Source organism: Diceros bicornis, chromosome 18, assembly GCF_020826845.1.
Source record: "Diceros bicornis minor isolate mBicDic1 chromosome 18, mDicBic1.mat.cur, whole genome shotgun sequence".
Classification (NCBI taxonomy): Eukaryota; Metazoa; Chordata; class Mammalia; order Perissodactyla; family Rhinocerotidae; genus Diceros; species Diceros bicornis.
Window position 1 is genome coordinate 50,895,957 of NC_080757.1, and position 20,751 is coordinate 50,916,707.

General features: G+C 38.9%; 1 protein-coding gene across 3 annotated transcripts in view; it reads left to right on the forward strand.

The window, feature by feature from the left end:
• The window catches only part of MAP2K6 (mitogen-activated protein kinase kinase 6), a 117,372-nt gene extending 98,057 nt beyond the window's left edge, over positions 1-19,315 (forward strand). The window contains exons 11-13 of one of the 3 annotated variants that reach the window (XM_058561447.1): positions 1,159-1,204; positions 7,312-7,427; positions 13,936-19,315. In XM_058561447.1, the coding sequence (XP_058417430.1) occupies positions 1,159-1,204; positions 7,312-7,389 (124 nt within the window). In that variant the 3' untranslated portion in view covers positions 7,390-7,427; positions 13,936-19,315. Of the gene's footprint in view, positions 1-1,158; positions 1,205-7,311; positions 7,644-13,935 lie in introns of those variants that run through there. The other 2 variants (XM_058561449.1, XM_058561448.1) reach the window with 2 other exon arrangements.
• The last annotated feature ends 1,436 nt before the right edge of the window (positions 19,316-20,751 follow it).

Here is a 20,751-nt window from a genome sequence, read left to right on the forward strand (position 1 = left end):
CAGCATTGCCTGGAATAATCTGGTAGGCTGCTTTAAGTTGTTTTGATTCTAAAGCTTCCTCTCTTTTTTGTTTTCCATTTCGTTTTGTTTTAAACCAGTTTCTTAAAGCGCCTCAACTACTTCACTCTCTTCTGGTTCTGTACCTCGCCCCCCTCATCATTATTAGCCTGTATGGGTGGAGCAGAGCTCACGTCACACGTACTAGGTCTCATTTGCTCAAAATGATCCATTAGCACAAATCTCAGCAACCTAATAATCAGCCACATTTTGGTTCCTTAACACCAGGCAAAGTTCCTCTCCATTCATGTATGATTTTGTGGTCCAATTGGCAGAGGAGTCTGTAGGTTGCCTTTCAAATCATCGTTTTTGAAATCATCCTTTGCTCCATTCTGCAACCTGGGATTCCAACTCCAAATAAACCGCTTCTTTTCTTTTTTCCATTTTAAGGCCGTGGGTGAATACAGGGGTGGGCTGAGGATAGTGGGAGGGGTTGGTCTCTTCATATCGTGGTTTTATTACTGTTGCCTCCGGTATCAAATGTTATTAAAATGTTTGTGCCTACAGGGAGCCACTTGACGGTAGTGCATGGCCACAAAATATTTCTCAGAAGAATGATTGCTAAGTCACTGGCTGAGTGTGCTTTCTCTTTCATCAGCCAAGAGATCGTAAACAAGTAGCGTTACCTTAGCCATTTTATGGGTTTGTTGCTTCTATCTCAGTCAGCTTTGGTTAGGAATACATAAAAGCAAATTATACATTCAGGGGAGCCGGAAGCAAGGAGAACCAGGGAGATAGTGAAGAGATATCAAATTTAGTATAAGAAGCACCTGCCAGTTTCTTTGCCATTGGGGGGTGGAGTAAAAGCTGTTTTGAAGGAAAGTAGATATGTATTTTGAAATATAGTGACTGTAGATCAGAAAAGCCTGTTTATATGTCATTAGCAGAGTATCAGAAGGAAAGTAAACACACACCCCCCATTCTTCCCATTAAGGTACACCCAGAGTGATTTAAAACACAATCTGTAAGTGTAACAGAAGAGGAAAGTCAGGAGATTTATGTTTTTAATACATGTTTAGTATTCTACAGATTCTGAAATCCTAGTCTAGTGAAAATATAGATGGTTTCCAGATTTTAATGTGATCAATTTTTTTCTTTAAGCTTGAAGAAGAATTCCAAAGAACGGCCAACATATCCAGAGCTTATGGTAAGTATTGTTAGCAGTGTAAACGTGTCCAAAAGAACAGCTAGTACAGGAAAAGTGATTGAGACCTAAATTATGATAAAACAACCATATTGGAAGAAATGATTCATTGAGACATTGGCAACTGGAATTGAACTCAAGAAAAAAAGAGCTGAGACCTTCATTTGTCCAACATCTTTCTTTAGCATAACCTGGGCGTATCACTAGTCTTAGCAATTTTTTATGTGATGATAAACTTGTCATTATATAGATAAAATTATATATACAATTTATATTTTCAAATTTTAAAGATAATAGGAATCACCAATTAATATAAAGTGAAGGAAAGCATGATTTAAAGGATTTAAATATTGAGAGAAACTTAAGTGCTATGTGACTGATCAATTTTTGATAAAATATTTAAGATTAATTGGAATGACTCTTTTTGGTGAGTGTTTACGGAGGAAAAGAATCACTTCGTTTTCTCCTTCTGGTTTTCACTTTAGTGGAAAAAAGTAAGACAAAGCCTTATTAAATTGAATCATACTATCTCAGCATTCACAGTTTATCATTTGCACTATCTATGAAAAAAGAGTGAAAATAAGACCTCAGAGTTGTTGTTTTAAAATAGTTTCTCTTAAATTGTGGTAACTACAATTCTAAGCTAATTATGAACAATTCTGTAATATAGATGGCAGGGACCTAAACCTTGCAATCCTTACCTAAGTACATGTTGAAAGCAGGAGAAACACATTGTTTTTGAAATATTATAAAATTCAGACTATTTACTAATTTGTGTTAACCCCTCTCTAGATTTGTTTCAATGATTAAGGTTTTAATTTTAGCTCGGGAAGGAAAAGTTCTGTTCATGCACAATTTCAAAAGAGACAGGAGCGAACATGGACACTATTTCTTCCTGGAGTACAGTTATTCAGCAGGCGTTAAATGCTTGTACCTATCCTATCCCACCCACAAGCAGTGCCCAGTCTTCAGGACCAACTCAGGGCAGGTGATAGAAGTACAGGTTCCTGATATCTCTTCAATGGTGTAGCAAGGTGGCTCTGACACGGAAAAAGTATAGCTTGTTGGTCATTTGTATGTCTTCCTTGGAAAAATGTCTATTCAGGTCCTTTGCCCATTTTTAAATTGGATTATTATTATTTTTTTTGTTATTGTAATATATGAGTTCTTTATATATTTTGGATATTAACCCCATGTGGTTTGCACATATTTTCTCCCATTCCATAGGTTGCCATTTCATTTTGTTGATTGTTTCTTTTGCTGTGCAGAAGCTTTTTGATTTAGTTTGATTAGTCCCACTTGTTGATTTTTGCCAACAAGTACATGAAAAAGTTCTCACCATCACTAATCATCAGAGAAATACAAATCAAAACCACAATGAGATATCACCTCACACCTGTTAGAATGGCTATTATCAAAAAGATAGGAGATAGATAGCATCACCAGATGCTGGTGATGATGTGGAGAAAAGGGAACCCTTGTTCACTGTTGGTGGGAATGTAAATTGGTACGGCCAGTATAGAAAATAGTATGGAGGTTCCTCAAAAAATTAAAAATAGAACTATGTTATGATCTAGCAATTCCACTTCTGGCTATGTATTTGAAGGAAATGGAATCACTATCTTGAAGAGATATCTGCACCCCATGTTCATTATAGCATTATTTACAATAGCCAAGACATGGAAACAACCTAAGTGTCTGTTGATGGATGAATGGGTAAAGAAAATGTGGCATATATATATATATATATATATATATATATATATATATATAGTGGACTATTATTCAGCTGTAAAAAAGAAGGGAATCCTGCTATTTGCAACAACATGGATGAATCTTGAAAGTATTATGCTGAGTGAAATAAGTTAAACAGACAAAAACAAATACTGTATGATTTCACTTATATGTGGAATCTAAAAAATTGAACTCATAGAAACAGAGAGTGGATTGGTGGTTGCCAGAGGTGGGGAGAGTGGGGGAAATGTGTCAAGGTGGTCAAAGGGTACAAACTTCCAGTTATAAGATGCTGAAGTTCTGGGGATGTAATGTACAGTATGGTGATATTGTATTGTATACTTAAAAGTTGCTAGGAGAGTAGATCTTTGTAAAAGTTCCCACCACACATACAAGAAGGGTAATTATGTGAGGTGATGGATGTCTTAACTAACCTTATTGTGGTAATCATTTTGTAATATATAAGTATCAAATCATCACGTTGTACACTTAAACTTACACAATGTTAAATGTCAATTATATCTGAATAAAGCTGGAAAAAAAAAGAAGAAAAACTATAGCTTGGAGATGTCAAGCCAGGGATTTACAGAAAGCTGATCCAGGCGATTGGTGATAGTCACAACCAGTCAAATGGATTTTCACTTCTGTTGGTTAAGCTTTGACTTGAGTCTGAACCATTCTCCAGTTGGATGACCATAAAAGGATGCTGGGAAGAGTTTGAGAAGAGACAAGGCAGTCTCCTTGGGCCTCCATTGTTCCCTTAAAAAAGGCAGCCTTGGGGACTCAGCATTCTGTTGGCTTTATTCAACTAAGACCCACAGTTGAGGGAGAAAAGAAGATGAGTAATGCTTGAGGAAGTCTTAACATGTTTGGGTTGAATATTTCCACCCTGATTATGTTTTTAATAGCCAGTCAGGGGCCTTTTCAGTCCTGGCTACCCTTTTATGGTATGCTTATGCAACCCCCAGAGCATTTTGAAATTAATTTCATATAAAGTGCAATAGACATAGAATGATTCTTGTGGGTTCCTATGGCACCTGTACTCCTATTTTAAAGTTGCCTTATTTGTCAGTATTTCCAGATAAAAGAAGAGCGTTTTGCTATATCTTTGGCTATTTGAAATGTAGAACTTTTTTTTCCTTCCAAGTGACCTGTTATCAGAGGTTTCACTGGAACACACTTGAGAAAAAATGCTAAGTTATAGCTTAATACACATTGGCAGCTGGTGTTGAATTCTACCCTTCCCATATATTCTAACACTGCAGTCTTTTATGGCCTACGCATTAATGTTGTAAGGTCGCTTGGGACCTTTTTATGGCATTAGTCTTTGTGGTACTGGAAATGGACTTGCCTTTTAAGGCCCATAACTACTCCCTGCCTTCCTGTGCAATTGAGGTTTTTAAATGGAAAATCTGAGTCCAAACTCTTTGACTTCAGCATTGGGAAAACATACTGAGAGGCTGTTGTTTAGATTGTAGGAGTTGGTGAAGAGGAAGAAAGGAAAAAAAAATCCTCTTTTCAGGTGAAGGACAGTATAATTAAGGCCCCAAACTAGACATGTACCTCTTATAGAAATCCCAAGTGTTTTTCTCTCAAACTTGGATTGAGAGGTGTACATGCTTTAAGATCATCTCATTTGCTTATTCTCTCAAACTTCTACTGGGGAACGTGACTTAGTAGGATTTGTTCCTCTAGAGTAGGGACCAGCCAACTTTTTCTGTGAAGGGTTAGATAGTAAGTATTTTAGGCTTTGTGGGCTGTCACAACTACTCGGCTCTGTTGTGTTAGCATGAGAATAGCCATATTCAATATGTAAGCCAATGGGTGTGGCGGTGTTCCAATAAAACTTTATTTCAAAAACAGGCAGTGGGCTATGTTTGGCTTCAGGACTGTCATTTATTAACCCCTCTCCCAGATGAATACCACCACAAATGATAACCAGGTGATTCAAGTGATTGCCCAATGTGGCAATTATGTTCTCCAAATATCCTGGGAAGTTCTAGATTGAACTTCAGTGAACGCACTGTTAAGCAAGGATGACTGAACCCATAGAAAACTGTAGTCTTGAAGGATGAGGTGTTGTGCATGGCATATGGAGACCATTGGTGATTGTAGCTTGCCCCATGCTTCTGGCAGTCTGTTCAAGGATCTCCATGTGTTCTCTAGGCACATCCGGTTGTAAAGTCCTCCCTTCTTGTACCTGGCTCCTCTTTTGAGAAACCTAGCCTGAGACTGTAGTCGGGGTGGTTCCATGGTGCCTCATTTGCTCTTCTCCTGGTTGCTGTCCGTGCTATTCTTAGTCTGTTGCTTATAGGAGGGACTGGGTTCCCTCCCAACCTTTTACAGCCTCAAAACCCACACAACAAGGCAAGTCACACTTTCCATGTTGACATGCCTGCCTGTTTTCCCCTCCCCTTGCCCTCTGGCTCTCCCTGCCTGAGAATAAACTGAAAGATGCTTGAGGATTCTTTTTTTTTGTCCAAGACTTCAGATCAGGTTATTGAATTCATTCACAGACTCAGGCTCCATCCATTGAGCTAATAGCCACCAGAGGCCAGACGGGGCTGGCAGGCATGGGAAGCAGTCACTGAGACAATCTGAGGTTTGACGTGTCTTGTTTTGATAGTAAAAGCTTTTAAGTACATTAAAAGATCTCCAAATGTCAAGAGGATGTGGGAAAGCTAATAAGCATGATGGTAAAGCGCTTGGTAAGTGTGCTGTGTAAGTGGTTAGTAATCAAAAGTAATGCTGTTATTTATTTGTCCACGGAGCTCAGGCTGAAGAACCTGGCATCTAGAGCTTCAGTTAATACAGTGGGTGTGAGGCTCTGAGCCAGCACACAGCCTGTACCTTCAGATGGGCAAAAGCAGAAAACCTCTTTTCTATTTTCTGAATCATGATACTTAACAGTGACCAGCTACCTTCTTTTGAGTTTTATTTCTTTGTTCCTTTCCCATTTGCATTGTTTTCTAAAACTTCCATAGGTGGGCATTCAGTTCCCCACAGAGCTGACTCATCCAGCCCTCTGCTGTCAAGTTTAAAACAAATATAATTAGAAAACCTACAGCTAGACTACGTGAAGGTTGTAAATTAAAATCCCAAAGTCAGGGGAAACAGAGTGAGTCATCTATGTGTTGCCATGCAAAAATGCTCATATTTAGCTGCTCAACTAGTCACTGAAATAATACCACCAGACAGTCAGGAAGATAGCTGTGGTAGGTGTTTGTGTGTTGGGGGGTACATGGCACTATGTTCCACCTGAGCGAATTGTCCTTTTTGGTTGCTTGGTTGATTCTATTTCCACTGTGAGAACAGTGGGTCGTGAGCTGATGTACCTCCTTCTAATTAGGGGTGTAAGGTTCCAGTGTGAAAGCTGGGCACTTACTCTAACAAAATTGAGCAATTCGAGGAGGACTGTTCTGGAGTGGAGAAAATGGCTTCGTTTCCTTCAGAATTGTTTTGAAATATGTGGCCTCCCTTTTCCCTATTCCCCCAGGCAAGTGCTAGACTTGATGTTTTTGTAGTTTACTTAATCTGTGCTGCGTGAATAGAGATCATTTTTTGCTTTTCAATCTTTAATCTCCGAGTTGAATTTTCTCCACACATACCTAGAGTTTGGCAGTCTACATTATTTTCCAGATGGATCAACTCTTGATCCAGAGAGACATAAGTATAACTTGTGGCTGTAGATGTGGCTTAGAAAATGGCTTTGTTAACTGTTTCAGTCCAAACCAGGTCTTCAATGTCAAGGGCAAACAATACCTTGCCCATTTACTGTTCCACAAAATTGGTTTCTCATTCTACCACCATTTCCTGAGAAATGAATGTGCATAAATATATGACATTTCTAATTATTTTACAGGTGTTCCCCGCTATCCAAAAGTAGAGCATTCCTATGAAACCTTTCATAAGCTGAAATGGCCTAAGGCGAAGAGCATTCTCAGCCTTCTGAAAGTTCTCCTTAGGGGAATTGACCTAACACTTTTGGAAGGCGGAGGTGCCTGTACTACTGACTCAGTCTAAAATTACTTTATAGAGGGCAGGGTTATTTGTAAATCAGAGCTTTGGGCTGTCTTTGCTAATCCTTATATTTTATCATAGATGGGCTTTATATAGTCTAATTACATATATATTTTTTAAAGCAATAGTTACTCTGTAGTGAAATCCCGTATCAAAATGGGAGGAGTGGCAACTGAGATACCTTTAAAAAGTTTGCATCACTAAGTGTGCACTTGATTTGGGAAGGAGTAGGAGGAGTCCACTTTAGCCCTGCTGGGGGAACTTAATATGTTTACTAAACAGATCTGTTCATTTGCTAATCTCATATATTGTCAGTGACAAATATTCATACCAGCTATTTTTCTTTTCTTTCCTAGCAACATCCATTTTTCACCCTACACGAATCCAAAGCAACAGACGTGGCATCTTTTGTAAAACTGATTCTTGGAGACTAAAAACAATGGACTCAATCGGTTGACCCTCCTGTGGATTGGTGGGTGTATGGGGTGAAGCACGTTCACTAAAGCACCAATAGAAACTCATCTTTGAGATAATTTAACCCCGCCTGTCAGAAGGTTTTTTCTCCCCAGTTTTTTTTCCCCTCCAAAGGGGGCCTTGGAATCATAGTATAGAATGAACTGTCTAGATGGATGAAATATCATAAAGGCTTAGGACTTAAAAAGGTGATTAAATATTTAATGGTGTGTCATATGAGTCCTTAAGCTTCTCAGACTTCTCTTGTTCTTTACAAAATGACTGCATTGGCCTTGCTAAAAAGGTGCTACAGTAGTGATGAAATTATAAGTAGATTTGTAGTTTGTCCCACTGATTATTTTAATACTTATGTTTAAGCGCTTGGTTGGAAAGATTCCATTTTATGCAAGGAGGGAGATACAAAAGACAAGGTTGGGTTGGCAATATTTATAGGGCTCTTATTTTTTAAGTTCAATCGTGTCTGTGGTCCAGAAGAAATTATTTAATATGCATCTTTAAGAGTGTTATAAAAATATCAATAAGGAGCTCTTCTTGTAAAATATCTGTTCCAGCTGTTGTGGCTGCTGCCGTGTTCCCAAACATCTGCTCAGTCCTGGGTAATAACCACATATTTTAGGTGACGTGGCGAGATATCCTGGTCATACTCTTTCTCCAACTTTGGAAAACAAAATCACTTTTATCACAGCTCAAAGAGTCACAGATTTGGTTCTCTTGACATGTGTGGTATAGTATTAATGGAATGTGATTCGTGATGTGATTTTATATCATTTATCTTTCTATCTGTGTGTGCATGTGTGTGTATTTGGTAAGTCACGAGTTCTGCCAAGTGGCTCCTGTGAACATCTATATTTAGTAACGAGGACATTTGTCAGTCCCGCGGGGAAATATCATGTCAAACCACACAGAGAATTGGTGCCTTCTGCTTTTGCCCCTCCTACCATGTAAAAGCCCCAAGGATTGCCTTTGTAGTCAACATACTCTGCTTTTTTTTGGTTTTGTTTTTTTGTTTGGTGAAGAAGCCCTACTATTACTGGAAGGGCTGCAATAGAAAAAAATTAAAGGCAATTAGTAGTTCTTTGATAAGGTAAGGAGGTAAGGGAGAGGGTTGAATTACTTCCTAGGAATAGACTGCCAAATTTCCACAGGCTGGATTAAGGCCACATCTTTCTTCAGCAGTGTGCAGTAGCTACCTCACCAGAGGAGGCTAGCTCCATTGTGGATGCCCAGCAGGTTGACTAAGCCACAGAAGCTCTTTCTCGTGGCCAAATATGCCCATGGGTTCTCTGATTGGGGCTCTCAGTTCCTCGAAGATCAAGGAGTAAAGTGATCCACAGGGAAAATACAGACCGATAATAACCAGGAAATATTACTTTTGGACATTGTGTTAATACAAGGCTACTCCTGCAGTACAAGGGCAGAGGATTTTGATTAAAAAAAGAAGACGAGAACACACTCTGTTTCTTTCCTTGCCTCAAGTTCACAAATATGGAGGAAAGATTGCTCCCTTGAATCCTCCCCTTCTTCTCCTTTTAGATTTTGAAGTGCAATCGTGCATTTTCTGTTTGCATTTTCTCCTTGTTCTTGACCTCTAGCTCATAGCAGCTGCCCAGGGTGAGTATGGCCCTTCCGTACACTTCTTCATATTCAGTTCCAAGACGTACCCATTTGATTAAACGTCAGTTTCATTTGCTCTGAAGCTACCTCTGTCCTCATCTTTTTCCAGCCAGAAAAGGAGCATTATCCTAGGGATTATAGCCATTCACTTTCCCACTCACCTTCCTAAATCTTGGAAGTTTCTCTCTTTGAGACCGAGAGGAAAAGATCACAACTGTATTGCTTGGTTGATTCATCCATCTTATGAGAGAGGAAAGTAGTAGAAAAAAATCCGAGGTCATTCCATTGCAGCTTTTGGTGAAGTATGTAGAGCAAAACATCTTTCTGGTCTGAGTCGGGTTACTCATATCTGTCGTACAGTGTGGTTTCTACTTTGAAATATTCTTAACCAAGTGTGTTTGTCATGTGTAGGCCTCTCCAGGGCCTGAATTTGCAAAACAATCATATTGAGGTAGAGAAGGAGTTAGTCAGTGGTTCTCAACCCTGGTGCACATTGGAATCATCGGGAGCTTGTGAACATCGTCAATGCCGCGGTCCCAGAGACTCTAATTTAATCGGTCCAGGGTGAGGCCTGGGAATTGGTATTTTTTACAAGCTGCTCATGTGATTCTGATGTGCAGGAGGGTTGAGAACATTGGTCTAGTACCTCCTAAGAGAGATTGATTTAAAATGACCTTCTCTTGAACATTTGCAGAGAGGAACAAGTGACTATAGACAGGAACAAGAGCCCCCACTTCATTCCCTGTCCTCATCAATGGGGACATCTTTGTCACTATCAGGGAAGACATGTTCCTGGAATACTGATTTGAAATTTGGGATACCTTTTCCCCATAGAAACAATGTACTACATGGTGATTAGGTATCTTATGTGCTAAATGGCTTGATAGCCTTGGGTCTAAATTTTCTTTTTTTTTTGAGAACTGCATTATAAGTTCTAAGCAACTAATTTTAAAATAAATATAGAGATGCATAAGTTATATTTAAGATGATGTAAGTTGGGAGTCTCTTGTACATACATACATATATATATATATATATGTATATGGGAGTGTGTGTGTGTGTATGTATATATATATATAGAGAGAGAGAGAGAGAAAGAGAGAGAGAGAGAGAGAGAGAGAAAAGAAAGATATCCATATCCAGGGATGATACTCAAAATATTTAATGTGCTACTGGCACGGACCATCTGAATATTAGCCCTGTCTATACCTATCAATGTATTAGAAAGTCAGTATATCTCTACAAAAGAGATCATGCTCTTTTTTCCAAATCTATTTGATTTATTATCATATAATTTTCCATATTATAAATTGTCTTTCTGTTTATAAAAATATCCATCTCTTTCTATATGTTGTTGATTTCAAAGGTGTGCCAAAAGATAATGTGAGTGACTTTTAAGACAATTGCTATATATATATATATGTACATATCAATGAGTATTGCCCTTCAGAGTAGCTGCCTTGAAAGACTATATATTTATATGAATAATGCTAGTAAGATATTTTTGCCACTTCTATTTCAGAAAAGGCTTCAGAATCCATTTCCTCCCCCATACATGTCACATGTAGAACCATCATTTTCTAATTACTCCTTAGTTGTTTGTTTGTTTTTGCAAAAATCCTTACCAGGTATTTCCCTCTTTGGTTTGCTTGCCTTGTTTGTCAGACTTAGCACCAAGTTGTGCTTGACAATTTCTAGAAGTCAGATAGTCCTTTGGAGCTGAAGTTTTACCATCAGTGAGTCTTTTTAAAAGACCATGTCATGGGCTCTGAAGCTAATTTCAAATGTAGATTTCCCAAAAAAGTGTGCATTTGTTTTTAAGCACAGTCAACCCTCCTAGAATAAGTGTCGAACCTCCCCAAATGGAGACTTTAAAGGAGAAAAAACCCACATAGATGTATGTAGTTGATGATAAAATATCGGTCAGATAGTCCTCAGTTTCACAGGTGGCACTCATCGATTACCCATGATTGAAGGCCCTCATGTGGAGGAACAGTCTGTTATTTTAAAGACTGGGTTTGGTCACACTGACATAGAATGAATTGGTTAAATAAGCAGCTTCTATCTTGGTTAAGCCACCTGAAAATGAGTATATGTGGCTATAGCTCAAAATTGTTTGTATTTTAGAGTTCTTATATATCCTCCAAGCCTAACAAAAAGATGTATTTGCCAGAGATTCCTAAACTTTCTCTGTTCATGGCACCATTGGTTGTCTTATTAATTTTTTTTATGGTGTCCTAGGCCAAAATAAATACTTAATAGTTCCATTTAAGTAATTAGGCCCAAACAACTTAATAGTAGTAGGTTTCACGATGTCCTCCAGATGTTGCTATATTTCCCTCAAAAATTTACAATATCTTATGGTGCCCCTGTGAGTTTGCTGTGGCACCTCAGGAGGTCTCAGCACCCAGTTTGGGGACCATAGATATATGTTGTACTGATGTTTGCACTGTCTACAGTTGGTGACCCTCAAAATGGAATTCTTGGCCACTTAATCCTCTATATTACTTCACACTTTGTGTTTCATCATTGTTATTATTGTTTTTGCTTGCCTCTGGTTGATTAGCTTCTTAACTGAGGTCCTACCCTCCTTTGCTCTTCATCAGTCCTGCAGTGCCAGATGTCATAATCTAGAAAGCGAAATACTCATTAGCCTCAGCATTAGCGGAGGCTGGCACTCCCTGGTTTCTGCAAATGCAGTTGACTTAGTATCTTTGGAATATAATCACAGAAGAGGGAAAGAGGAGATAATGTTTTCATAGTTTAACACTAAAAATGCTTTTGTTGACCAAGGGGCTTCATCAGCTCTGCTCAGAGAAACTACTCTGTTTCTCCCAAAGGTGTCTAACAAAGCACTTTATCTTTGGCCTGAAAGCGCAAAGGATGCCTAGTTCCTGATTTCCAACCCTAATGCTCTTTTGGCTATGTAACTCCCTCTGACCTTGAAGGTAGGATTCATATATTCATAAAATTCATTGGAGCTGGTAGTCAGATCTTGTAAAATGAATTAAACCTCTATTGTGCTGGGGATTTTGCCTTCTTAATGTCTATATATGACTTAAAGGGAGATTTGCTGGCTTAAAGGAATCTTCCTTTTTTATTGAATTAGCAAGTACAAGGTGCAATTTTCAATTGGATCCCTGAAAATTTACATATTCAAATGAAAAAGGCCAGAGTAAAATCTAGGAAGAGGAAGCTACAGAACCTGATAGAATAGAAAAAAGATATTTTATTCTAGAAGGTCCATGTTCCTCTTGTCTAGGGATATGTATGTGTGTGTGTGTGTCTCTGTGTGTGTGTGTTTAGCACTGTTAAATGCGCTGGCAGCTCAGGATACTCTTGAGTTTTCTTTGGCTTTAATTGGGGTATCTGGATTCCTTTGGGAAGCTGTTGAAAGCTAGGACCTTTTCCCTAGGAAAATGCACATTTTACATGGAACACATAGTTTTGCAAACATTTTTTGTTGAAGGGGAGTGGGGAGTAGAGTACAGTTTATAGACCCCATAGGATCTATAACCTCTGCTCTGTAGAATGTGGACTGTGACATTCTAGACCAGGGATTGGCACACTTTTTCTGTAAAGGGCCAGATCGTAAACATTTTTCACTTTGTGTTCCATATAGTATCTGTGGCAGCTACACAAGTCTGCTGTTGTAACATGAAAGCATCCATAAACAATACGTAAATGAATGAGCATGGTGGCCATGTTCCAATAAAACTTTATTTACAAAATCAGACAGTGGACCAGATTTGGCCCACAGGCCATGGTTTGCCAATACCTGTCCTGAGACCATCAAATACAAAACTCCAATTGATTAACTATGTGTGTAGACTTTTTCCATTTGTAAGTATTTAGCTCAACTGCTGTTGAGGTAGATTAGGAAGATGGACATAGGAAAATCAATTTGGAAAGAATGGGGACCATTCAGTCCCTTGAAAATTGCCTCTTAATTTCCCCAGGTAAGTATTCCTTGCTCTGGAAGCCAGTGGGACAATTTTCTTCAGGTTAAATCTAGTACCTATTTTTTCTATTTCTATGCAATAACCAACATAACGTACTTTAACTTTGAAATAAAAGGCACCCTTCTCTTATTCATTACTGCATTCTTATCTCCTATCTTTGCATTTTGTTTCTCTCTGTAGTGTGATTTACGTGCAAGGAGAATCATGAACCCAGGCACTAATCATTTGGTTTCCGTTCTCCCTGGACTGTGTTAGGATTTGAGAATTTGGGAGGCCATACTTACCTCAGAAGCAGAAGGCAGATAGAATTCTTAAAATCTTCCAGTTCATCCACCGCATCTATTTGGCCATCTTTTGAGAAAGTAAGAAAGAATAGTTTTGAGTCAAAATACTTGTTCTCGGGTGGATTTAGATCTCTGAGCTCTCACTGTGATGGGAGACTTAGGCCTCCTCCTTGAGTACTGTCCCTGGACCTGGAGAGAGGAGGCTGCTTTATCTTAACTCCTTTTTTAATCATCAGGAAATTTCTATTTTAAGGGGCCTATGCAAAATTCCTCTTTTGTGATATGGTTGTCTTGGGTTACCAGCCGTGGTTGAATTTCTGGGCCCCAAAGCCTCTAAAGAAAGCTCTACCTTCCCTATGGGACCCAAATAATTTGCTTTGCCTTCTGTCAGGACTTGCACCCTCTTTGCTGTACAAATAACTGTCTGCCTGTTACCTAAGCCGTCTCCATTTTCTTCTTCCAGAACAGTACAACACATCTTACTTAAGGCTATAGTCTCTTTATTATTCAGAAACATTTTATTTCCTGCTGCATCATCAGGCAAACATAAGTTACACTTAAGATGACACTCGGAAACTCTTTAGGAGAGCATATTTAAGTATTTGATCTGGCAATTTACCTAAAAGTATGTTTTCTCTTCACCTAGGGAAACAAAACCTGAATTCCAGAGCCTTCAAAGTGAAATTATCCTTCTGAGGGAAGCACATTGCCACCAAATACATCACTTACCACCTGTTCCTGGTGTCTGCAAAGAAGATGTCATTTTTCTGAGGTTTAGTGAGTCACTGTTGACAGCTATGCAAATATAATTCTACCATCGCAGGTTTCCTAACGGAGTTGTTTGGAATCAAGACTTAAGTTGAGGTTAATCTTTTCAGTTCCCGAGCCAAACTCCTTTGTCAAGCAAAATTTCTCTAAAAGCCTCTTTCCTATCTGAGGTGAAAGGACTGGGCCTACGTAGAAACACAAAGCAAAGTCAAGGACTTTGTTGTAGGGATTTTTTTAAAAAAAGAAACCAATATCACCTCGTAACACAAACATGTGTTAATGGAATTTAAAAATATCCAGCCTAGTTCCCTGGGACTGTCAGTATCTTGACATCATTTGTGTTGTCATTTGAACTAGGATGTTGAGCCCTTTATTCTTGGGAGTTTACAATTAGGTTTTGGGGGATTTGCATTGTATTTTTTTCTTATAGTTGTCCATGTGGACAGATGTCTTTGTGGGCAGTTAATCTTGACATGCATGGGTTTTCCCCGTTACGTTTGCATTTCTGGGATTCAGGGTCTCTTTTCGAGGAATGAGGCTAATGCTTCTGTGACTTGGAAATTGAGTTCAGGGAAAACACGGGAAAGTTTAGGCGCTTACTGGTGTTTTAATGTAGGAAACAGAACTTCCTAAGTGATCCCTAGAGTCTGTGGCTTCGACCAGGCCATCACAGTCTTTTCTGTTTTTCTTGATTGCATTTCCGTGTTATTTTTCTGCTGGTCACAGCAGATGACCTGGGCTGACTTAACATTTCTGTGGAAAGAAACTAATCCAACCATTTCTCATATATCAAAACTCAGAATCAACAATTTTGCATCGGTCTGCTTAAATGGACTCTATTGTTCCCAAATATTGAAAATGTAAGGGATATCTAAGAGAACTTTTAGCAAAACCCTCATTCAAAATATAAGACCTTATAATAAGAACTTCCATTTGGCCTTTAAAGAAGAGCAGCTGGGTTGGGTATCTATTCCCCTTAAGTAATATTCTGTTGTGGCCAGAAATGAGCAGTTAGCATTATTTGGTCACTACCACCGTTTGTATTGGAGTCTGCAAGCTATTTCAACAAAGCAAGTCAGACCACCGCCTTAGGGGATTGTCACTGGACTTTTTGAAGTTTAAGGCTGAACGATGATGTGAAATCCTGTTTAGGGGCTGGGAGAAAAGATAAATGCAAGGAGCAGTGCTGAACTAGGCACTCTATGGAGGAACAAGCTGATAAAAGAAGCTGGCAGACAGATATAGTCCTTAACTTGTTTTCAGTATTGCTATAGAGATGATCTTCTGTGGGAAAACCCATCAGAAAGCCAAACCTTTATTATTTTTTTCCCTTAAAAATACTGAACCATAAGAGGATTCAGAGAGTGGCATTGATTTGGATATCAGAAAATTTTCTCACCTTCTTCTAGTGTGATTGATTCTTCAGAGTCGCCATTTTAAACTGATAGCACCCAGAAAAAAGATAGATGATTAGATATACAATCCATCCATCAGCTACCTTCTGGGTGAAGAAAAATGGGTACAGAGTTGAGCCCCTTAATCTTTAGTTATGGTGGCAGATGTTTTTAAGAAAGATGGACACCAAAGCTTATCTGATGAGCATACTTTTCCACAATGCAGAGAACTGTGAATGTTTGTAGAAATACACTACGAGTCTTCACCAGAAGAGCTAGAATTTCTGATTTTAAAACAACACTCAAAGCTAGTTTGCATTTTCAGAAGCAGTGAGTTGTGAGGAAGAATTAGTTGTTTTCTTTTCTTTTCTTCCGATCTCAAGTTGTCTGTCCTCGCGTATGTTCAATACTTGGGGAGGTAAGAGTCAAGGATACAGAAGTGGTTTCCAGACTATATTCAGTGGTGTCCCTGGGGGTCTCTTATGAAGGGAAAGGGAAGAGAGTGTGATGAAGGTCAACCTTGTCCATCTGAAACCCTCTCAACCTCCAATCAGAATATTTGGCTACCAATATTGTTCTCTTTAACTGGAAATCTCTGTGGCTGTTAAAGGCTTGGGAACTTTGGATGAAATGACAACTTCAGGACCCTAAGCAGGCCAAGAATCTGGGAAATTTTGTAGCCAGCAATGTCTGTGAGTCCCTGGCATTTGCTGTATTGACAGGAAAATAGGGCTTAGAGGCAGAAGGGCAAGAAGAGAGGGCCATTTATTTTAATTTTTAAGCATGAATCATTTGAAAGAAAATGCAAAATTTGTTACGTGATGGCCATGAATATAGATCCTTAAATTGGTTATTTTTCTAAAGTGATTGAGAATAATCTGATTTCAGTGACGAGGAGTGGCATGACTGGGCTTTTGATGGGCAGTGGAATTTCTAAATTTCTACATTTGCAGAGGCAGGAGTTATAATTTTTGTTCATTGACATGTAGGAAAAAGTAAAGCTCTTTGGACAATTTTGGCACAGAGAAGGGTAGATCTGAGACTCAAGCTAACAGAGTTACCACTGCTGGGTTTTACAAAGATTATAGGTGGAGAAAGGTGACGGGAAGCTGGTTCAGCTGAACCAGCTAGCTGGAAGATGAACCAGTTAGTTGGAAGCTGAAAACTATGATGGTGTATCTGTCATGAACTGAACACAAGGGAATGCTTAGACATCAGCTGAATGATATCAGGTGCCTTCTACACACACATAACGAGTCTGTGGTGAATTCTGATAGTGGTTTGTTTGCCACTAAACCAAATTCAACAGCTGGGGTTTCACAGCAGCCATTTTAAAACACTTTATGTGTCAAAAAGTTACGTTTGTCAACAATTTGTGGAGTTCTCGGCCAATCTCTGTGTAAAAGCCACCCGAGGAGGTGCGATTAAGAAAATTCAGACAATTTATCTGCCATATTACCCCTGTGTTTGATTTATTCTTTAGTCACAAATTTATTTTCTGAGTGGAGTGATTTTCTGTATGAACTGAGATGATGAAATGATGTTTTAATAAAATAACAGGTATTTTTAGAGGAAAAGTGTTTTCTTTATGTAATTAACTTCCAAAGTTGGGCATATTTCCTACTGTACAGAATCATTGCATTGGGTCATTTTAAACTGAAAGAAAGGGATGTAGTTCAAATTCTTTATTTAAATACATGAACATTTTTCTATATATTTTGTGAAAATCTTGATGAGATGCTAGATACAACTTCTCTATGAAATTGAACTTTACAAGAATTTTAGTAAAATAGGTGAGTTTCCCCAGCTTCCTTTGTGCTTGAGTTTCATTGATGAAAATGCTGATTCCATTTATTAATCTGGTCTTTGTAAGGAAAAAAAAACTACTTTTTTTCTTACGTTGTGTGAATTTTATGATAGCCCTTTTTTTATTTGTACAGTTATCCCTCAGTATCCACAGGGGATTGGTTCCAGGACCCCCGTGGATGCTCAAGTCCCTTAGTCGGCCCTTCCTATGGTGGGTTCCGCATCTGTGGATATGGAGGGCTGACTGATTGATTGTTTTCCTAGACTGCACCCCAAATTTGTTTTTAAGCCATGTTTGTTGTAAAGACAGCTGTTGGGGCAAGTGGAACCATACCTCGTCTTTACAATCCCTTGATGCTAGAATGAAGTAATTCCACATGCTATTTAGGAGCCCCTGCTATCTTTTCCTGGTACCTGAAATATTCTGAAAGGAGATCGGAGAGGTTGTGCACCCCTGTCTTTCCAAACGCATCTTCCACACTGTCTCTGGAGAGTTTGTAATAGAAGAATGACTACCATTTTGTGGATTGCCTCATCAACTGACTCCCTCATCTCTGTATAGCGTGCTGCTAGCTTTCCCTGGTGGAAATCATCTCTTCTTCATCCATTGGGATGCTTTTTCTTTATGAATGAGGCAGCCTGAACTGTAGAGTATGGAATTCATTAGAAGTTCATAAAGTAAAGACCTCTGAAGGATGTGGGTGGAATGTTTCCATGCCTTTGAGGTGAAGGTTAAATTTATGTTGTGGCCCTGGGAACTTTTTGCTTTTGAGTTGCAGAAGGAAAGAACGAGTTGGGGGTATATACTTTGTATTTTCTATATGGAAATGTCTGGGACAGCTTTCTTAAGGCTAAAACATTCTTCATCATTGTATGGGGAAAGGAAAGTTATGAATATCAATTGATAACTTCAGTCAAGGTCCAGGATTGTATTTAAAAATATCTGTTTTGTAGGGAGGTGTGCCTTTTGTTGTCTTTGCTGTATTGGCTTTGGTGGCCCTCAGTGCATTTTCATTTTAGCCTAGCTTTCCTGTTATCTAGGTTGTGTGCATTGTTTTTCTTTTGAACTACTGCTTATTGTAATTGGTGATGTTATCCTAAAATTCTGAAACCAAGGAAATAGCTAATGTGCAGGACTTGAGGTAGATGCAAGTATTGGTGCTGATGTAGGTTAAGTTTTAATAGAGTGACCAGAAATATACTGAATTGAGGGATAATGTGGCTTTAAAAAAGTCATTTTTGTTTTTAACATTTGGAGAAGCCACCTGTCCTAGGTCCTTATCCTTGAGAAATTCATCCTATCATGCAAATACCATTGGTGGAACATACTTAATAGCCTGGATGATTAGCCTCTATCAGTAAATAAACAAGGAATTATAATAATTGCCAAAGGTGGGGGTAATTTTGCCTTATATAGGTCATTCTATGGTGAAATTTCCAATCAGAGTCTCTCGTAAAAAGCATAACTTGTAATTTCTCTCCTCTTTTCTGATCTAAGAGCATGGTAAAGGAAGAGTAAGGTTCTGATTGCTATGAAATATTTCTTTGAATCTGTGTTTTTGACCAAGGAAATGGCTGACATGTTGAACTGAGTGGTTGTTACATGGTTCATATGGTGACCTCTCTGGCTCCCCTCTCACCACCTCACAAGGAAAATGAAATTGGGAGATTAAATCAAACTTGGACTCCTCTGTTGATGAGGAGCTTACACTTTGATTTCCTATCTCAGGATATTCTTCAGTTTCATACCGCTGCTGAGGAGGAAGGAACAAGCTGCAGACACTGTAACTGGTCTCCGGACGTTTGTGCGTGTGTATGTAAAACTTCACACCGTGTGTGTTGTGTTCAATGTTGTGTCAATCTATGAACTGACTCAAACAACAATTTGAAGATAGAGAAGACAGTGATAATGGCAAAACCACCTCTTTCTGTCCAAGTGCTTGCTATGACTTTCATAGCTAGGACGAGTAACATAAGTATTCAGGAGCAAGGTGTTCTTGAAAGAAATGGTGTGTTGATCTCATAAGAAAATGTACAACCAATAAAAGACATTTTAAAAAGTGCGGTGAGTCTGTATATTAATTGAGTTGTTCATGGAAATCCTTCTTTTCCAGAAATGCTGCTTTTATGTGTAACAGCCCTGCAGATAAAAGCTTTGCTTGAACTCTTTATTCTGTTTTCCCCCCATTTCTATTTCCCCAATTCTAAGACATAATGGAACAAAACATAACAAAACAACAGTATTGCTGTCTTGAAGACTCATTAGAAAGTCATCTCATCTGTAGTGAACTTCAGACTCAATATTCTTATAGTTAATATTTCTACCTTAGAAATGAAGGCCAATATTTCATTATTAAAGTCAGATGGCTTGTGGTGGGCATGAGTCCAGATGGTTTAAGTGAAAAGATTAAGACCAAGACCTTTTGACTTTATGTGTTTCTGACACTGAACTATTAGGCCAATTAGTCATTCAAGTTTTTCCTGGTCGTATATGTAATATACATAATATTAGGAAATTTGCTTTACACCATCAGGCAGTGCCACGATGCAGATGTTCTGGAAAAGAAACTGTCATACATCACTTAATGATGGGGATATGTTCTGAGAAATGCATTGTTAGGCAACGTCATCATTGTGCGAACAGCATAGAGTGTACTTACACAAACCTAGATGGTGTAGCCTACTACACACCTATGCTATATGGTAGTAATCTTATGGGACCACCATCGTATGTGGTCCATTGTTGGCCAAAACGTCGTTTTGCAGCGCATGACCACACAAGTAAATAGTTGGGTCTGCAGAGTTCTCTGATTTCTCCTATAAATCAGGATGAGTAGACCTATTTGACTCGTATTCACATTAATCCAGTTTAGAGAAGAATTGTTGTTAGTGCCCGAGTTGATTCTAACTCCTAGCAACCCTGTGTACGGCAGAGCGGAGCCCAGCCCTGCCTCGTCTTTTTGAGCCATCCTCTTACCTTTTGACGCTATATCAGACAATGCTCTGCTGCTATTCACAGGGTTTTCAAGGCCAATTTTTTCAGATGTGAGTGGCCAGGTCCTTCTTCCTAGTCTGTCTTAGTCTGGAAGCTCCACTGAAACCTATCCACCATGGGTGACCCTGCTGGTATTTGAAATACCAGTGGCGTAGCTTTCAGCATTACAGCACCACACGGCCACCACAGTATGACCACCACAGTATGACAACCGACAGACAGGTGGTGTGGTTCCCTGATGGAGAAGCGAACCCGGGCCCTGGTGGCGAGAGCGCTGAATCTTAACCCCTATCAAGCTGGTTACAGAAAAGAATTGATAGACCCTAATGTTAACAGTTTGAATGGATCACCAATTATACCTGGAGGCACACATTTACCTCTCTCTTGCTTATTACTTAAACAGATTGATGTTGCTGAATTAGGAGTAGACTCCTTGAAAAGCCCCTAGTATTTCACCTCAGATGTACATCATTTCAGGGGTTAGAATCTAAAGTGGAGG